Source organism: Eptesicus fuscus, chromosome 12, assembly GCF_027574615.1.
Source record: "Eptesicus fuscus isolate TK198812 chromosome 12, DD_ASM_mEF_20220401, whole genome shotgun sequence".
Classification (NCBI taxonomy): domain Eukaryota; kingdom Metazoa; phylum Chordata; class Mammalia; order Chiroptera; family Vespertilionidae; genus Eptesicus; species Eptesicus fuscus.
In genome coordinates, this window is record NC_072484.1 from 84,346,815 (window position 1) to 84,366,978 (window position 20,164).

General features: G+C 43.6%; 1 protein-coding gene across 1 annotated transcript; it reads right to left on the bottom strand.

Moving 5' to 3' along the window:
* Positions 1-663: 663 nt before the first annotated feature.
* Positions 664-19,911, bottom strand: MEX3C (mex-3 RNA binding family member C). Its single transcript, XM_008148294.3, has 2 exons — positions 18,760-19,911; positions 664-3,689 (listed from the first exon to the last, which is right to left on the bottom strand). The coding sequence occupies exons 1-2, from the start codon at positions 19,478-19,480 to the stop codon at positions 2,467-2,469; spliced, it is 1,944 nt and encodes a 647-aa protein (XP_008146516.2). The 5' UTR covers positions 19,481-19,911; the 3' UTR covers positions 664-2,466.
* Positions 19,912-20,164: the final 253 nt, after the last annotated feature.

Below are 20,164 nucleotides of genomic sequence, written 5' to 3' on the forward strand. Positions count from 1 at the left end.
TTAAGAAAAGAAGTTCATTTCATATACTTGGTGATTAAAAAGACAAAAATCCTCTGCCCTGGCCATTGTGGCTCAGTTGGTTGGAGTGTCGTCCTGTACACCAAAAAGTGGCGGTTCCATTCCGGTCAGGGCACATACCTAAATAGGTTATGGGTTCAATCCCCAAGTGCAGTAGGCAGCTGATCGCTGTTTCCCTCTCACATCGATGCCCTCCCCTCCCTCTCTTTCTAAAGAAAAAAAATCCTCAACGAAGGATAGACACTAAATCATCTAAGTTGGATTCAGGGTTTTAGTTCTCTCTCCTCATTGATGCTTCTATTTCTTTTCTCCCTTTCCCTTCCTCTCTGAAATATATATATATTAAATAATTTATTATTTTATTTATAATAAGCTTGATAGTTATGATTTGTGGTCAACTATAAACATGCAACTAAAAAACACCTTAAACTAGCTAAATCTAATTTTACTATAATGTGACACCATTTAAAGGCTAAATTTGGATATGAACATAAGTGACATATTAAACATTAACAACACACTTAAAAAACCCAAGAACACAGGTAGTTGGAGAGGGGCACTTTGTAAAAGGAAATATTCAATTTTGGTAAATAGTATCTTCCAGTCTAAACTAATGATTACATGAAAAACACCAAGGAGAATACATTCAAGTTAATGGAAACAAGTCTTTATTAAGTAACTTTTAATATCAGAAAAATAAAACTCTTATAATTCTCTTTACAGCAAATATATAATATCAGTGCTTTGGCCATCTTAAGTTAAAGGCCCTTTATCATAAAATATATGGTTTTAAACTTTACTCAAATTGAATTTATAATCCCTATAACTTCCCTACATATACATAACAAAAGAGTAGTAAAATTAGCAAATACTAAACTATATTGATAATTTATCATTCTTAGTTTGTGGTTTTAGAAACAGTACACGCACCTAATATATATGTCGATTCCTTGGCTTATTAGTTGCAGTGTACAATGCAACAAAATACAAAATACATGCTTGGCGAACATTCGTTCATATCTACAAGACGGCGCTAAGGATTAGGTTTCAATACTGACTTTAACTATCCTACAAGCAATTAGCATTACATCATAATATGCCATCAAGGCAATTTTTTATACTGAAAAAAATCAAAATAAAAACCGTTATTTGTAAACTTTTATACGAAATGTAACTCTTCAAGTGAAAATAAAAAATAAAATTTGTCTATGTACTATTCAATACACATAGGATTTCAATTTTTGTTACACTGAGAAAAAAAAAAGCTCCTTTTTTTTGGTTGGGAAAATAACGCTTCAAAAAATAATTAGTAGAAAAACCCACCAGTGTAATGTTTTGTCCTTTCAATGCCAGCATAGATTTGGGAACATACTGAGGATGAAGTTGCAGACATCCACAGGTGAAATGTAAAAGTGTATCTTAAATCTTCCCTTGTGATTAGAAATAGTTTTGAAATGAAGTAAACTGATTGGAGGTCATCACAGCTGCTTTTGTGAATTATACTAAGGGCATTATTCTCCCTCTCTCCCTCCCCCTTCCCTAAATTACTAAAAAATAAAAATATATTTATAATGTGCAAGACAAATATGAATTGAACATAAAATGTTTCACATTTTGATCTAGAGTCTAAATATTAATCAATAGCTTGATTAGACTAATGAATGGAATGTTCGTATCCTCAATTAGCCAATATAGGTGAACCCCAAAACCCTTCCTGAAATGGGAATACCCAGGTGGCCATTTCCACATTCACCAAGGGAGGCAATGGGTAGGAATTCACAATCGACACAATTGCCACAATTGCATTCCTGATCCACTGATTATACCAGCTGGGCGAGATGAAGGTCAATGTAGCAGTTTTTGTCCCAAATTATAACCAGTGATTGAGTAAACTGCCACCAGCCCTATTATTACCAGTAATTAAGTCACAATGCACTAGAAAGTTACTTGCAATCCTGCAGAATTAGGCATAAGTTGTTGTAAATAAAAAACAAACCTGTTTTGTCAAAACTGGCAGTGTAAAGAAGGCAGCCCTGGAAGTGTCTGAATCATCTGTAATGCCAAGCACCCTCCATAAACTCTTAATGTGGTTAGGCTTTGGGACCAGTTTTGAAATCTCAGACGTATACACTTTTCTTGTAGGCTCACACAACCTATGATGATCTTCACTCAAGCGAGTTGAACTTCAGCTTTAGCAATTCTTATACAAGCTATGTCTCTGGGTCTATAGGATAATATTAATAATTCAAACCAAACTAATAGACAAGAGACCACTTAGGTTTAGTGTTACCATAGCAGCCTTTTATAAGTTTACTAACAACTTTAGCCTAATCCCAATAAAGCCTGATAACAGTCATAAGAATTCATTAGGAAGTTTACTGGGGTACCATTATACCCATGCCTTTACGAGTCCATATAGAGATATAGTATTTATGTATATATATATAGTTAAGAGTGAATTTGGATTGCCTGAGTAACAGCTGTCTGGCAAACTGGACATGATGGCGTTCTCTTTTCACAGATCTTGTTGGCACATTCCATGCAGAAGAGGTTGTGGCCACATGGAACTAGGGCAGCAATAACTTCATTCTCAAAGCAAATCACACAGTCGTGCTTGCGTCTTGATTCTGGAGGTGAGCTAGAGGTGGAACCGCCGTTGGAAGAGGAGTAACTGTTGGTACCATTAGAAAAAGCAGGGATGTATATTGGAAGGCCAACATGGTTGCCCGTACTAGGTGGGTCGCTCCTAACCCTCCGAGCAAGTGGGTGCTCAATGCTCTCCGGAAAGGTAGGAGACAGACGAGGAGTAGATGGCTGACTTCCTCTACGCTGAGTCTTCATGTTACCAGAAGGATCACTCCCAAAGCCAGAGAGTGGGTTAACTGGTTCAAATGGAGTCCAGATAGTTTGCGCGGATGTTGGTAAAGAGTCAAAGGCAGGAGAATCAACTGCGAGATCTTCTGAGCCTACAGATGGCAGAGCATCTCCAAACCAGAAGTTCCCTGTGCTGAACGGGCTCGTCGGACTAAAGTCAGCCAGCCTATTGCTTCCGAAGTAGGAGTCTGTGGACCCACTTCCCAGAGAACTGGAGCTATCGTTGCGGTAATTGGATATCATTCTCGCACGGCTAGGAGGGACTGGGTTGGAGGAGAGCCACGCAGAGCTCAGAGTGCCGCTCTCGAAGCTCACGTCGGTGCCGTTGTAATGGAAATCGTTCTCTTCATTGAGCTCAATGTAGTTTCCTGTGCGCATGGCAATATGCATTTCTATCTCTTCTCGTGCTCGGTCAACGTTTTCAGGCATCCCCGTCACTTCAAAGACAGGCTCCTTATCTCTGCTCGGAGTGACTATGTATGTGTGGGTCTGCTGCTGAATTCTCTTAATAGTTGCTCCTTTGGGTCCAACTACTAATCCTACCACACGATATGGGACCCTCACTTGAACGGTGGTTTGGCCGGGCAGATTAGGGCTAGACAACCCTCCCAGGGCAGGGCCGTTTTTGTTTCGAGACGCACGGATCATGGAGAAGTGCTCTGCCGCGGAGAGGATTTCTCTTTTGGCCATGGCGACGTCTTCCTTCCGTCCTGTGACAACAAAAATGGGCTCTTCACCACGAACGGGTGTCTTGATGTACGTGTTTGTCTTGGCTCTCAGTGCTTTAATTTTACAACCTGTCAGAAAGAAAACACGTCATAAGAATCAGCATCTACTTCAACAACACGATCAAGACAAAGCAGAGCGCTCCTTTCAACCACACGTCTGCCCTGGGCAGCCGAGCACCCTACCCAGCAAGCTCTGCCAGGAGCGGGCTGACGGCCGAAGCTGTAGTAGAGTACTACCCTGCAGGGTACTGGCGGCAAAGAAAAACCATTAATGTATATCGACGATCTCATGTGATCTACACAATAACCTTAAGAACTAAGTATTATACTCCTTTTACTGAGAAGGAAAATAAAGCGCACAAAAATTGTATGACTTGTCCACGTTCGCACAGCTAGTAAGTGGCAGAGGCAGAGTTAGACCTACTCTGACTTGAAAATCTACTGTCTTTTTGTTAGTCCATGAACTTCAAATTTAATACGACTATACTATACGACACTCACTTCCACTCAATTATCATTTTACCATTACTCTTTCCTCTGTAAAGCTCAATGGATGACAACAGCCAAGTGCTCACGGCTAGTAAGTCATTTCATGTTTGCTCCCCATCAGTTGAATTATTAAGCTTACTAAGCTTCATATAAATCAGTGAAATGTGAATAAAAAAAAGACACTGTATTTGCATGAAAAGTCGATGGGGTAAAACAAGTAATATAGAATAACTTTTGCACTCACTATAAAATTCTTGCTAAATTCAAAATAAATATTGGAAATTGTATGTGGTTTTATTGAAGAGGGACAATTCTGGTTAGCAGACCCGTTCTCAAACAAAAAGTTTTGACCCAAAGCCTAAGTATATTTAAGTTAAAACATGTAAGACAATATGCCTAACTACACCTGATTCTTTCATCAACTTTTTTGGAGTATTCACCCATTCGAGTGCCAACTGTGTACAATTAGAGGGCTTCAAACTGTAACTTAACATGTCAAATACACCACCACAGCATATGGCTTTCCAAGATCTTAACATGAAACTTACCAGGAAAGATTTATTCCCATGAATGTATCATGCCATTTCTAGTTCCTCAAATAAGGAAGTCAGGTGCTGTTGAAGATACTCATCACAATCTGGGCAGGTCTTTTTCTTAAATTTTCCCCTTTGAATCCCCTCCCCCCAAATATATTCATAATGTACTAAAGTCTTTATATAATCATTTCTAACCTACATAACTGCAATAGTTTTCCCCAACAGGTCTCCTTGCCTCCAGTTTGCCAGACTTCAATCTACTGTCTATGATCACTTCAGTCAAATTATGCTTTCTCTAAATGAAGCGCATCACATGATCATTCTTTGCATGAAGTGTTTTAATGGCTCCCCTTTACCTTAAGGTAAATATGGCACACAAGGCCCCTCATTACCTGGAATCTGAGTACCTCTTTATCTCTTTACCACTCTCTTTTTCCCATTCCCCACTTAAGCTCTGCAGAGTGCACTACCACATTAGACTCTCATGCATGCACCTTCTTACATGACTAGAATGTTCCTGTCCCCACCTCTTTACCTCCCAGTTCTGACTGCTGAACTCCTGCCAGCCACTCCGGATTTTACATTAGCTGCCTCACCTTCTAAGAGGCTTCCTCTCCCTGAGGGCTGGTTTGTGTGCCATTCCTAAGCATTCTCAAAGCACTGAGTGGTTTGACTCTAAGTATATGTCATGGGTGGCCATACATTTGTTGAAACAAAGATTACTGTTTTTCTATATAATAATACTGGGCCTTTCTTATACATGATGTTTTGTAGCTAATCATTTTCTGCTGAGCTTTTTGAGACTTTCATATTCTGGCCTCATACTACTAATCCAACCTTTTTGAAAGGAGTTGATTTTGCTGACTTCAATTATAGCATAATCAACCTCCCTGTAACTTCCAGATCTCTACCACAAATGAAGCTCCTGTCCTTTCCAACCACCTGCAGAACTCCTAAACAGCAGCTTTCTCACTGCTGGATCCCAGGTCTCTTATCATGAAAACACTGAGAGTTAGGTTTATTCTAACCTGAAGGCTGTATGCGTTTGAAAAGACTGGGGTGGGGGGGTGGGGGGCGGCGGTGGCTGGATGAGGGTGAGGAGCCAAAAGGGAGGAGGTAGCTTGGGGCAATGAAGAAATTACTACAATGAGTCGAAATGTGACTGTAAAACACAAACGTTTTTATTTAATAAGAGTGCTGCTGTAAATTTACACCTATAACGAACTTCCAGAAGATTACATGGATAGTGCAATTTTTGAGTACAGGAAAACACTTTTGCTCCATAATAGAAAGTCAATTGGAAGACCAGAGCAGTAAAATTCCCCATCTACCTGTCATTTCTACAGGCTGGCTCTGCAGGATCCAGCACAGTAGGTGATGCTCGGGGCTAAGAACTGAAACCACTTTCCACTGGACAGCATGTGACTGATGGAAAGATGGCTACGAAATCCTGAAAAGGCTGATGTGAACACATCGCTGTAACTGTTCACACTATACACCCAAGGGAGTCAGAATCACCTTCCGAACAGAGGGTCCTGCAGAACAGGCGTCCTCAAACTACGGCCCTGCGGGCCACATGCGGGTGTTTTTGCCGTTTTGTTTTTTTACTTCAAAATAAGATATGTGCAGTGTGCATAGGAATTTGTTCATAGTTTTTTTAAACTGTAGTCCGGCCCTCCCGCGGTCTGAGGGACAGTGAACTGGCCCCCTGTTTAAAGAGTTTGAGGACCCCTGCTGCAGAACAGCGGCAATTTCTATTAAAGGTAGAGGGAGAATTGATCCGCCTAAGGACTGGCCCCTTTCCACCCTTAAGAAACTTCCTAAAAAAATACTTCTGAGGCTATAGTCAACCAGCAGTTGCTGCTTAGAACACTTTGTGTTTAATACCTAGTAGGCATATTAGTAACTAAGACAATGCCTAAAGGCACACAGGACACTATGTTTGCCTATGGTTAGATCTAATAAATAGGTTTGTAATATATGGCTCATTAGGAAGCAGAAGGTGAACATTTTGAGCACAGACTACTTCTGAGATGGGGGAGTAAGATAGGCCTTATACTGCCCAAAAGGGCCATGTGCATACGTTTTGCAGATGAGGGGAAAGTGATAACAGGGAGATAGCAAAGCCAGCTAATTTTAAGCTACTGCCAACAAAAAAAACAGAAGTATTTCTTCTCTCTCTACAGTGAACCTCATCAATCATAACCTTTAGAGTTCTAAACAACCAGCACACGATTTCTAGAATACACATACATTCTAAAGGTGTGGTCAATTTGAATTGGCAGACTTCTAAGTAGGTGACACAAACTAAAGGAGAAAAAATAATCATTTTATTATTTTTCAGGTGGAGATAAAAAGCTTTGAGTATTGTAGATTAAGTTTGTACTTGAAAATTCAAAGATACCAAAAAATCATAAAAGAATATATAGTCTCAGAACAGCACAAAACTCAGAGCTATAAAAGTACTGATAAAACGCACTGTAAGAAAAATCGCTGCCTGGCAAGTCACCCTTAACAAGGTTAAAACATTAATTATTTACAACTCATACTATAAATGGCTAATTTTTCTCTTACACAATATTCTACCCTACATATGAAAACACCAAAACCCAACAGAAAAATATGTAAAAGAAATAGCTCACAGAAAGAAATACATAAATGGCTCTGAACACAAAAACTCCCCTTTTCATGTGAATTGAGGTTAAGATCAAAAACAGTGCAAGGAAGAAATGGGAAAAAGACCCTCGTTTAGCTGCCGAGAGAATCAGCTGCCCAAGGGCACTTTGCAATGTCTATCAAAATTACAACGGCAGGCATCCCCTCTGCCCCATCACTCCACTCGTAGAACTGATTCTGCAGAAATACGTGCGTAAGTGCAAAATGACCTTTGTATTATATTATGCACTAGGGTTTGTATTAGTGAGGCCGGTACAGCCACATAATGGAATTCTGTGCAGTCACAAAACTGGCTGACTTAGGGGGACAGCACAGGAAGGAGGCAACTTCCCTTGTACACCAATTTTTATAAACTTTGAGCCAAACAAATGATTAGTTTTTCAAAGGTACGATTAAATTAGAACAATTAAAAAATAAAATGAGCCCTCTCCAGTTTGGCTCAATCGATAAGAGCGTCAGCCTGCGGACTGAAGGGTCCCGGGTTCGATTCCGGTCAAGGGCACATGCCTGGGTTGCGGGCTCAATCCCTAGTGGGGGGGGGGGGGGGGGGGGCGTGCAGGAGACAGCCAATCAATGATTCTCCCTCATCATTGATATTTCTATCTCTCTCTCTCTCCCTCTCTGAAATCAATATAAATATATTAAAAAGTCTCTAATTTACCTCCCTGGTGTAAGAGAAACCCACCTCTCCTTTGTATGTCACTGCAGCTGCAGCCAGAATTCTGGTCCTCTCACTCCCTGGAACAGCAGAGGTCCTGCCTTGCTTCTCAGGGTAGAGCCTCTCCTACCAGCTGCCTCGGCAATTAGAGAGGAGACTGGGTCCTCTGTGGCTGGGTGAGGAGCTGAAAGAACTGAAAGCATGGTATCTTCAGTTTCTCAAACCAGTTTGCATTACCAACTTAATAGGTTCAATCAGCATTAAAGACAAACAAAAAGCAAAATGAAACAAAAAAACCAAGAACTCAAAGTGTTCCAAATGTTTCAGTAAAATATGTGTACAACGGGCTTCAGTGTAAAATGTTCTTTTGCTTGGAGGATGGGGGTCAGTCAGAAAAGTGGAAAACCACTAGACTAGATAATCTTTAAGGCCATTTTTAAAATTCCATTAAGCATGTGGAAAGATGTACTTATAACAAAAGAACCAGATGAAGAATTACAGTCTGCAATTTAAATGTAATTACAGTCCAAATCAATTCACATTAAAAATAGGAAGATTAACCAGCTAATCTGGGCAGGCCTTACCTAACCATGTGTTCTTTAAGGTTTTCTCCAGTGGCTGGCCTCAAGTCAACCTACCTTCTCCTAGATTGTATCATCTCCGAAACATGCCTTATGCCTGTTCCTCTTTTTCCTCTGCTCAGGTATTTCCCTGCATAACCCGGAACACACTCCTAGTACTCCCACCCCGCACAGCTTCTGAGTAACAAGCATGGCCGTTTGGAAAAGATGAGACTGTGTGTGTGAAAGGCTCTATGAACTCAATAATACAAACATAGGCATGACTCTTATTACCACAGCTACTACATATGAATCTTCCAAGGTCCAGTCTAAAGGAAACTATGTAAGGAGCACAAAACTGAGTTACAAGACTGGGTTCAATCAGATCTTTCACCAGTTACTAGTGGTTTCAAGTGCTGGGTCCTTCAACCTCGAGGTCCCTTCCAATGCTTATATTTTTTTTTACCAAGTCCCTCTACTCCTAGGAAATACAGTTACCTCTTTGTTCTGAAGTCTAAAAAGCATTTGGGACAGTCATACATACATCTATTCTTTTCCTAAGAAAAGGTAGGTTGGATAATGGGTGAGGAATTATGATTGAAGATACTGTCTCACTTGGTTTTGCAACAATTAAATAAAATAATATATTAAAAATATTTAAGTGCCCTAGCTGGTTTGGCTCAGTGAATAAAGCGTTGGCCTGTGGACTGAAGGGTCCCTTGGTTCGATTCTGGACAAGGGCACATGCCGGGTTGTGAGCTTGATCCTCAGTTGGGGGTGTGCAGTAGGCAGAAACATCATTGATGATTCTGCTCTCTCCCCCTCTCCCTTCCACTCTGAAAATCCATTTTTTTAAAAAGTACTTCATTAGTAAATGAGACAATAGGCCTAACTCTTAAATAATAAAGATTTGTGGCCCAGTTTTCCAAACTCTGTTTACATTCTCATTTAATCATAACAGAGTGCTTTGAAGAGCAGGAAAGAGCCTAAATGAATTGCTCAAGATCTCCCAACTGGAAGGTCAGATATCAAACCCAAGGTGTCTTAATTCCATTATCCTCTCACTAGGCAAAACATGTTTTGTGAAATAGTAGAAAAAGGGGGAGGGGAGTCATATTGAACGCTCCTCCTATACAATAAAATGCTAATATGCAAACTGTCCCCTTGGGAGTTTGACCACTTGCTTTGACGTGCGCTGACCACCAGGAGGCTGCGCGGAATGAAGGAAGGCCCTGGTCGGCAGCCAGGGGAAGGAAGGCCCCAATCACTGGCCAGGCCTAGGGACCCTACCCATGCATTAATTTCATGCACCGTGCCTCTAGTTTTATGTAAGTGCCTCTAGTTTTATGTAAAACTAGAGGAACGGTGCACGAAATTTGTGCAAGAGCAGGCCTTCCTTCTCCCGGCTGCCAGCACCAGCTTCCCTCCAGCAACCAGGACCCGGTCTTCCCTCTGGCTGCTTCCCGCCAGTCAGTGGCCTGGGCCTCCCTTTTTGGGGCAATTATGGAGCCCTCCAGATTGATCACCGCCCCCCCCCCGGCCAGTGGCCTGGGTCTCCCTCTGCGGAGCGGTCATGGGGCAATGGCCGGCCCCCGACCAATCACATCGCACCTGCCTTGGCTGGCCTGGCACCAGTGGGTGTCAGCATGGTCCCGATTGGTCATCTGGATGGTCGTCCAGGTGGTCGTCCCACTGTTCAGTCAATGTGCTTATTACGCTTTTACTATCCTATATAGTAAAAGTAATATGCAAATTGACCATCACTCCAACACACAAGATGGCCGCCCCCATGTGGACACAAGATGGCCGACACAAGATGGCCAGCAGGGGAGGGCAATTGGGAGGGACCAGGCCTGCAGGGGAGAGCAGTTAGGGGAAATCGGGCTGGCATGGGAGTGGTTAGGGGGTGATCAGGCAGGCAAGAGCAGTTGGGAGTCAGCAGTCCTGGATTGTGAGAGGGATGTCCGACTGCCCATTTCAGGCCTCTAGTATAAGAGAAGATCCTTTACCTCCTAGAACAGTCTAGACAGACTCCTTGAATTTTACAAGGGACGCAACCGCAGTATTGTATCTTCAAAAATTGACAAATATCAGGGTAAATTCCAATAAGAATGTTTCTTATGTATACAACTTAATCTAATATTTAAATAAGTTACTTAGATCAGCAATGCAATGTATTCCTAAATCACAATAGCTTTCCTTTCTAGGGTTCAAATGTGCATCTTTGTAGCTCTTCTAGTCAAAATTTTCAAGAATTGTACTTTCTCACTTTGAGTTGCTTTCATAGTGATAACTAAACAGCTTCATTCATGTGATTTCAGTTTTGCTTATTATCAGTATTCATAGACATTTCACACCTTAAATCAATTAGCATCCACTGCCCTAAAAAAAAAAAAAAAAGCAGTTCCAAACAACTTGGGGTTGACTGGCTCCTAACTGGCAAAGGGTTAAAGATAAAGCAAGAGAGAAAAAACACCCTAATTACCACAATATGCAAATTAAAATAAATAATGAAATGATAAATTTCTAATCCAACAATTCAGTTCAATAAAACGAACAAGAGTAAGGATGCAAAGACGACAAGATTCAGTTCTGCCCTCTGACTTGTATCGGCTTCAGGCACCAACAGGATTTGGTGTTAAACATGTTCATGTACAGATATTGATCTGTCATTTTCTGTTTATAGGGTTGGTTGGTGATGTTGTTAAAGTCTTCTATATCCTTGCTGACTTTATTTCTGCTTGTTTTACCACTTATTGAAGATAGCAGTGTTGAAGTCTCCAATTTTATTAGGCTGAGACTCTGGTAAGTTATTATCTCTGTTGATCTGTTTCCTTATCTGTACAATGGAAATAAGAATGGATCAAATGAGATAATACACTGCCTGACACACTTAAATATTTATTTATTTCTTAGAATCTTTATTGTTGAAAGTATTACATTATAGCCCCCTTTTCCTCCCATTGACCTCTTGTAGCCTGTCCCCCTACCCCCCTGCCCCAGGCCTCCACCACTCTACTGTCTGTGTCCATGGGTTATGCATATATGTATACAGGTTCTTTGGTTAATCTCTTCCCACTGTCCGCCTCCCCTGAGGTTCTGTTCCTTGCTTCTATGTCTCTGGATCTATTTTGTTCACTAGATTCCACATATGAGTGAGATCATGTGATACTTATCTTTCTCTGACTGACTTACTTCACTTAGCATAATATTCTACAGGTCCCTCCAGGCTGTCTCAAAGGGTAAGAGAGCCTTCTTTTTTTTTACTGCTGAATAGGATTCCATGGTGTAAATGTAAAAAAAAAAAAAAAAAAAGCATTTTCTATAGGAAGTTAAAAACATTTAGGAATACATCCCTGCCCTGGCCTGTGTGGCTCAGTTGGTTGGAACATAGTCCTGGATACAGAGAGGTCACAGGTTGGATCCCCAGTCAGGGCCTGCATAGGAGGCATCCTATCAATGTTTCTCTCTCACGTGGATGGTTTCAACTAGTTATCTGCTCAGAGTCTAAATCCAGTAGAAAAACAAATTATAAACTTTACTTATGCCTCATACGTACTTTACTATTTCTTACACATTAAATTGTATAGTACATTGTACTCACGACATCTTCTCAAACTTGATCCTCACAACAAATGGACGGCCGAGGAGGGGCCAGGAAAAGCCAGTGGATGGAACAGGTTTTGTCCACAAGAGGTAAAGCTGAACTCAGTCGATGTTAAGTGATTTGTTCAAGGACATAGGCAACAAATGGTGAAACCCTGTCTCCATCAACTTATCTAAGTCCAAGTTCAATGTCACTAAATGGTACAGGTGGAAAGGCAGGAACAAGCCAAAGGGGAGGGGAGAGTGGTGCAGATAGGGGGACAGTAATAAGGTCAGTCCACAGTACAAACACTTTTACATGGTAACCTTTGGGGGAGATTTTCTAATTGTTTGCAACTATTCCCTCCCCACTCTCCTCTAACCATGCTCAATACTAACCACTTTTTGCTTATCTTCAACTATACCTGCAATTTTCATTAAATAATTTTATTACTTTAAGCTCTAGTCTTATTATTCCATGATACAACTACTTATGGTAAAATCAGGCTTCCCTGCATACAATGAGTTGTAGTAACTGCTTATTGGACAAAGGCAACAAACCATGCCCACATGAATTGTTCTTAAATCCCAAACACTGGCATGAAATAGGTGCTCTAGTTATGGTGTGTAACTTAAAATCCTCATAATCAGTCATGAAATAAAGGCTTGAACTTGAATGCTATTCAAACATCAGGCTGTGCATAATTCCATTTTATAGTTGCATGTGGTAATACAGTATTAGAGAATTATTATAAAGGCTTAAACTATCAGATTTAATTTTTATAAATGTCTATATAGTACCTAGTGGTAGGCATGGGGAAAAAAAGGTATAAGCCCACAAATTATGATTTAAAACTATTTGGGAAGCATTAAGATGCAGTTTAATAAAAACATCACTTTAGAATCATCTAGAGATCAATGGGGTTCTACAATTGATTATCCATAATCTATTTAGAGTCTCCCACAAAAGTTTTTAAACTCAAAGTTTTTAAACATTCCTATTTAATATATGATGATCATTATGTTTTTTTTTCAATTTGAGTTTAATTTTAAATCACAAATCCTACATTGCATAAATGACATTTTAAAAAATCTTGTAACAATCCCATAGATTAAAAAATAATACTCATGCTAGTCATCATGGCTGTTCACCAATATTCTGGCGCTCTCCTGTGGGCACAAGGTTGTAATGAACTTTCTTTTAATATTATTTTTTAATCCTTACCCAAGGGTTTTTTTCCATTGATTTCTAGAGTGGAAGGGAGGAATCGAGAAGGGGTAAGAGAAACAGAAGAGGTGGGGGAGGGAGAAAGAAAAAGAGAGAGTGACCTGCTGGGGAACCTGCAACTGAGGTACATGCCCTTGACCCACAATTGAACCCAGACCCGGAGGTCTGCAGGCCAAAGCTCTAACCACTGAGCACAGGCCAGGGCTGTGATGAACTTTCTTGACCACCTGAAGTGAGGTGTGGCCAGATAGCTTGCTTTGATAATTATTACTGCCGGGCCTGACATTTCAAGACCAGCATGTGCTATGTGGTCTCTCATCCCTCTGGCCCCGGGTAAGACCAGCCAACATTTGAGATGGTGGTTGCTTCACTGGCCTGTGTCCCTGAATGACTAAAACGACCAGAGCCCTTGTGGGTAGAAATAAACCTTTGTTGTTTTAATATTGAGAAGTTGGGGTTCTTTGTTACCACAGCATAATTTAAACCTATCTGGACAGAAGTGCCATGTAGCTGACAGGCATTCAGACATCAGATGGTTCTAGTTCTATCACATGAAAAGAATAAAATGGATGAAACTGCTAAGCAAGCCAAGGAAAGGTGAACGTGATTAAACAGGGTGGTTCAAATTAATTTCAGATTTAACTTAACAAAAGTAATATGTGCTATCACTTAGTTTCATATGTATCAACTTATTTGTGCATCACTCAGAGTTTCTCCATTACACCCAGCCGAAGAGGAGGAATCTGAAGCCCGGGGAGTTTAATCGACTTGTCCAAGATCATAAAGTGAGTTATTGGCAAATAATAGGATTTAGGAATTTTAATTTCTGAATTCTGGCTCTTTCCAAAATACCACAGTTGAGCAAAGACTGTTAAGGGCAATTTGAAGTAGTTTACAACATGCATTTTTACATTAAAACATACATTCTAAAACACTTTGTATTCAGCTTTAAGGCAAGATATTAAATACTTTAATTTGTACAAATATCAAATTTATTCAAATCCACAAAACATTAAGCACCATCCTATAACTACATGCTACCTTTCTTTGAAAACAAGATGTAAGAAGAACTACCTAGAATTCAACCCATAAATATTGTTGAATATTTATCTAAATAAAAATCTCTTAACAGAGTAAGTAACAGTTCTCAAATACTTGACTCCCTGGGTCAGTTTTAGGTTGTTGGTAATAGGATATAAAATACACCCTTGATTTACCACTTTATTTTCCATTTCCTGAATCAAAATAGTTCATTAGCAGAATAAGGCAGGAAGAAAAGGCAGTAGACTACCCATCAATTTGCAAAACAATTACAATAACTGAACCTTTCCCAAGGGTCCCGGAGGTAATACAATTATCAACTAAATTTAAATTTTAAAGCCTAAAAAAGTTACAGTATTTAATTTTTAAAGCTAGTGTGTATATATACACACACATTAACTTTCTAAACTATAAAATGACAATGAAATTTAATTAGACTCATAGACCTAAGAATATTAGAATAACTGCCTTCTGAGTAGTAGAGATACCAAAATTTTATTAAGGTAATTTGAATAATATGTTGTTATGCATACTAAAAATATAGTATCCCAACTCTTGATTATGACAGAAATTAACCCAAAATATTATTAATCATCGGGAGCAGGATGCTTCAGTGCTGAGGCAGCAATGTAGAGCGAGACCCTCATCTCTGACATCAAACAAACTGGTCAAATCCAAATACCATCACTGAGCAAGTTACTTTTCAGAACTTCAGTCTCTGCATCTGTAAAATGGGGGATAAGTGCCCAGCAGGGTTAAAAGGCATCAGGGAAGCACTTAGCATACTACCTGGCATAGAGAAGGCCAACAATCCTCCCTCACCCTATTCCACAAAAGAAAAAGACACTGCGCTTTAGTGTTATTCTTAAACTGAATAATCTTCTTATGAGATGTATATTTCTTCTTGAAGAGGATTTGTATAGCAAGACTAAGACTAAACATGCATATACCTTATTTCAATTGTGTTAGAGCTTGGTCCCAACCCTATGAAACTGGAGACAAGAGTAGCTCAATAAAGGAAAACATTCCAAAAGGGTCTAGGCTCAGCGATAGCCAAAGTAGGGTGCAAGAAACTCCCCTGGAGTGCAGAAAAACATAACAGAACTCCAATTTTCATTTTCCCCTCTCTTAAAAAGCTGGAGATGACTTTTCTAGACTGTGAGACTAGAAAACACATAAACCACCAATTAGTCACTAATGGAACTTTTCTTAAACAGTAACATAAAATCTTGGGTTCAGTTTTCTTAAAAACAACTGAACTTATGACACCAAGATTTATTTATAATATAGTTAAGAATGGGTCTATTGTTCTACTTTAATTCATTTTTTAGTCTAACTGGGTATCAATGATTGTGCAAATTAGGACAAAGTCTGTTGACTTAAACCTGTTAACCACTGTGAATCTGTCTTGTAAATCCTACATTTTAAAAAGTTGTCTTAAATCTGTTAGGTTTACTTTCTATGTCTATGTTCTAAAAGTTCTGATTACCAATAAGCTCTTTAGTTCCTGGCTTTATTTTACAGTATTACTGGTTTAAAAATGAAATGCAAGTTTTAAAGAATGGGGCCAATTTGGCATTTGCAAACAACCACACACTATTGGGGATTGGACATGAGGCCAACTCTGACCATTTTCATCACCAGCAAAAGCAGCGGTTTTACTGAGACGCTGGGACCAGAGGCCATGTGCAGGAGCTGCTAGTCTCCGACTCAGAATTCCATTTGTCCTGCTCTTTGCTTTGGAGCTGGTCATAAATGTCTTTATCTGTAACATAATTATTTCCCAACCCAATTAAGAGATGTCAAACAGAAAGTTATGACTTCCGGTAACGAAGGGAATGGCAGGAATAGAATAATTCTTAAAGATGAAAATTTAGTTCATTCAAGGCAAATGAATTAAATGACTTGCCTTGTTTATTCTCTTGGGGAAAGGGAAATGATCACTGTAAAAGGACGCGTACGTTAGAAGTTGTCGAGTTCTGCAGGAAAGTACAAGTTTTACCTCGGTGCTGGGGAGGGGTGGGAGTGGCAGAGGGGTCAATGTTGAATGGCTCAGAACAGCAAAAGGGCTAGACTTTCTGCTCTTAAGATAAGATAGAGGATGATGACATACTTTTTACAGTACTGTGAATTCTGGGAAAATACTAAGGAATAGTTAGCAATTCGTCTCCATGTCCTAAGACAGATTCACATATCCTTATTAACCATTAATCAGAGATCTAAAAAGAAAAACTAAATACTTTCTTTTGTTTGCTGCAGTTTATTAGATGGTACAAAATAAAAACTTGGAAATGAATTCAGTTTACTTTTATGTCATGGATTTGTATAAAGATAACAGTTTTTTCAATTAAAGACCATTTCATAGTGCTTTAAAAGGGTCTAATACAGAGAAGGGAAAAGCTTGTATTAAACTATATATACAAAAGATGTGTCATTACCTTGTCCCTTAGTAAAACCAGCATGCAAGTGTTTTCCTTTGATACCCTAAACTGTCACCAGGACCACCCTGTGAGAACTTGGGCTAAGGAAGTGGCATCCTAGTATGGCGATAAGAGTGTTCATTGCCAAAACACACACCTTCTGAGCTTTTCACCACTCCCCTTTACAGATCTTAAGCATCAAAAAACAAAGACAAAAAACCCCAAAACAATGCAACTTTCCAATCAGACCTAGAGATTATTCCTCCACACCATTCCTTACACTGCTCTTCAGACTTCCTTCCATCTCCATTTGTTAAAGTCCTGTCCACCGTTAGGGAGGCCGTCCAGGGTTGATGTTCTCCTATGTATGACTTTTGTTTGTCACACATTTACAGTCAGTGCCATTAACCACAGTGTAGTGACATCCCACTGTTTATTAAGATTATTAGCGTCTCAAGGCCAACAACTTGGAAATCAACCTTCCATTCCCAAACTGCCATGAATAAACTCTGCCTGCCACAACTCTCTGATGTTCTTAATTGAATGGCCAACTCATTCTGGATCCATAAATTGAGATGTTGTAATTTTATCCTATGTAAGGCGAAGTAGTTCCCTCCTGGATTAGTATCTTACGTATTGCAAAAACTCAAAGCATGCAAAAGTTATTCATCAAACTCTAGTCATAAACTCTCCGTTGAAAGGCATCAGCTTTGAACAGTGCCTTTAAGTACCCATCACCAAAGGTCTGAAGTAAGCTACCTATCTCCTCCATCCGGATTTCGGATGGGTTTTTCTTGTTAAAATCCTAGAGGGAAGACATGAGCCAACTCTGATATCTGAAACCACCATTTCAACAGACCTCTTATTTCTGCACTTCAGACCACTTGGGAAAGATGAGATCATTTAAGCAGCAGCGCCATCCCTTCTCTCTATTTGACCCCAACAATGCTCTCAGCCTAACAGCAAAGATACGTGTACGCACCAGGCCAACCCACATTGCCAGAAGGCAGCTGCAGGTGAGAACTCATCCAGCGGGAAAGGCTGCACTGGATGGAGCACCGGACCTTCCCCCAGCATGTCGGAGACAGAGGTAGTCGGGCATCCCCTTCCCCCACCTTCACAAATCTACTCCAGGAATCGGAGACATAGGTCCTTTGTCTGAGCAATGTGGGAGGAGTCAGTCTGCAGGACTGGTGTGCGGGCAAGGGGGAGAGAAAATGCACAAAAAACGGCACAAACGCCTAAAGTTCCTTCACTCGGTGGCCTCCCTGGTCCATGTTTCTCCACCGCGTACACTTCAGGGTGCACAGAGGTCGCCAATGCGCCTTTTCGAGAGTGAAAACGCCCCAGAGGAACGCACCCACCGGGAGTTGGGCTGCACTTCCCCAGCGAAGTTTCCGAAGAGCGGGGGGGAGGCGGGGAGGGGGTGAAGCCCACCAGCTGAGCACCCCCTTCCCTCCAGAGTGCACTGTGCACAGGCCTCCACTCCGGCCCGTTCCTTGATCGGACCCAGGTGCTGGCGGGGAAGCCGAGCGCGTTCACAAGCCAGGCGGGGAGCGCACCGGCCGCCTCGGAGCTTTGCGTGCACGACGCCGAGTGCACCATCGACCCGACCTTTTCCCAGCTGGCTGAGGGTTCTGGGGCCACGCCAGCCCGGGGTTCCACGAGTACAGCCCGAGGACCGTGAGCGCCGCCGGGCCGGGAGGCTGGAGCGACTGAACACCTTCTAGACACTCCACGCCCGCAGAACGAGCGGGACTCCCGCCTGGCCTCCGAAAGGTGCCCCGTCTCCCCGCGCCGACCCTCGGCTCCTCCCAGACCCCTTGGCGGGGCACTCGGGGGGGGGCCTCGCCAGGTTCGCCTTCTCGGCCCCAACCTCGTCTCTTTGGATGCTTCACCCACGCCCGGGGCCATGCCCGGCTCCACCCCGCGATCCCCGCACTCACCCTGGCGACCGACAATCTCGGCGACGTGCTCGGAGCTGGGCACCGGGACGCACTCGGTGGTGTTGACGCTCTTCCTCCGCAGCAGGGCCGCCTGCTCCCCGTTCAGGCCGGCCGCCGCCCCGCAGCCGCCGGGGCCGTAGGCGTGGGACAGCATCGCCGCCATCATGCCCGGGGCATCGTCCCCTCCGTACAGCACCCCCGCCGCCGCGGCCGCCGCCTCCCGGGCATCGAAGCCGGCGGCGGGCAGCAGCACCGACCCCAGGGACCCGCCCGGGATCGGCTGGGTCTGGGAGGCGGCGGCCGCGGGCGGCGACAGCAGCAGCAGCGACGGCCGGTCCTCCTCCTCCTCCGCCTCCTCCAGCTCCTCCTCCTCCAGCAGGTCTCCGTCCAGCTCCGCTTCCTCCCCCTCCTCGTCCTCCTCCAGCTCCAGCTCGGCCGTCTCAGGGGCCCCGGGCCGGCCGGGCGGAGTCCGCTCCTCCTGAGACGGCCCCGCCGCCCGCCTGGCCGGGCCCTGCGCCGCCGCGGCCCTCCGCGCCGGGGCGGGCTCCGCGGGGCTGGGGTCGTCGAGGCCTAGCGCGGCCAGGTGCTCCCGCAGCAGGAGCCCGTCCCCCTCCAGTTCGGGGCCGCTGGCGGGCGGCGGCAGCGGCGGCGGCGGGGGCGGCGGCGGCAGGGGGGCCGGGGCCGCCGCCAGGGCCAGGGCCGCGGAGCTGCCGCTCGGCATCGCGGCGGCGCGCTGTCAATGGCGGCGGCGGCGGCGGCGGCGGCCGGGTCAGGCGCGGCGGGCGGCGGGCCCCATGGCGGACAGGGCCCGGGCCCCGCTTAGCGCGCAAACACCTTTCCTCCGGGGAGGCGGCAGGGCTTGGCGACCCGGGCTCGGGGGCGCCTGGCCGCCCGGAGACGGAGGCTGGGGCGGGGGCTGGGGCCGAGGCAGAGGCAGGTAACTAGGTGGGTGGGTGGGGACGGCGGCGGGGCGGGCTGGCGGAGGTGGCAGCGGCTCCCTCTCAGGCTTTCTTTTGTTCCATGGCCTTAACCAGCCCCCGGCGCGCGCGGCGGCGGCGGCGACGCCCCACGCCGCTCTCCGAATGAAGCCGGCGCGCTCTGATTGGGCGTTTTAATCTCCGGGAGTCGGCCCTCGCCTCCCCGCAGCCTTCGAAGTTCTTTCCCTAGCCCCCCACCCACCCACCCTCTCCTCGGGTCCCGCCCCGCTCCGGCCCGGAGCTCTCTGATTGGGTGGCCGGGACGAGCCCGCCCCCTAAGCCTTCTCCGTTCGTCCTCTCCCCTCCCCCCCACCCCTCCCTCCTTTTCCTACTGGCTCACGAGAGGGGCCGTGATTGTTCGATTTTCACGTCACTCTTTGTGACGTACGAAGTGGGCGGGGAGGAGGAGGCGGGCCGAAGGGGCAGTA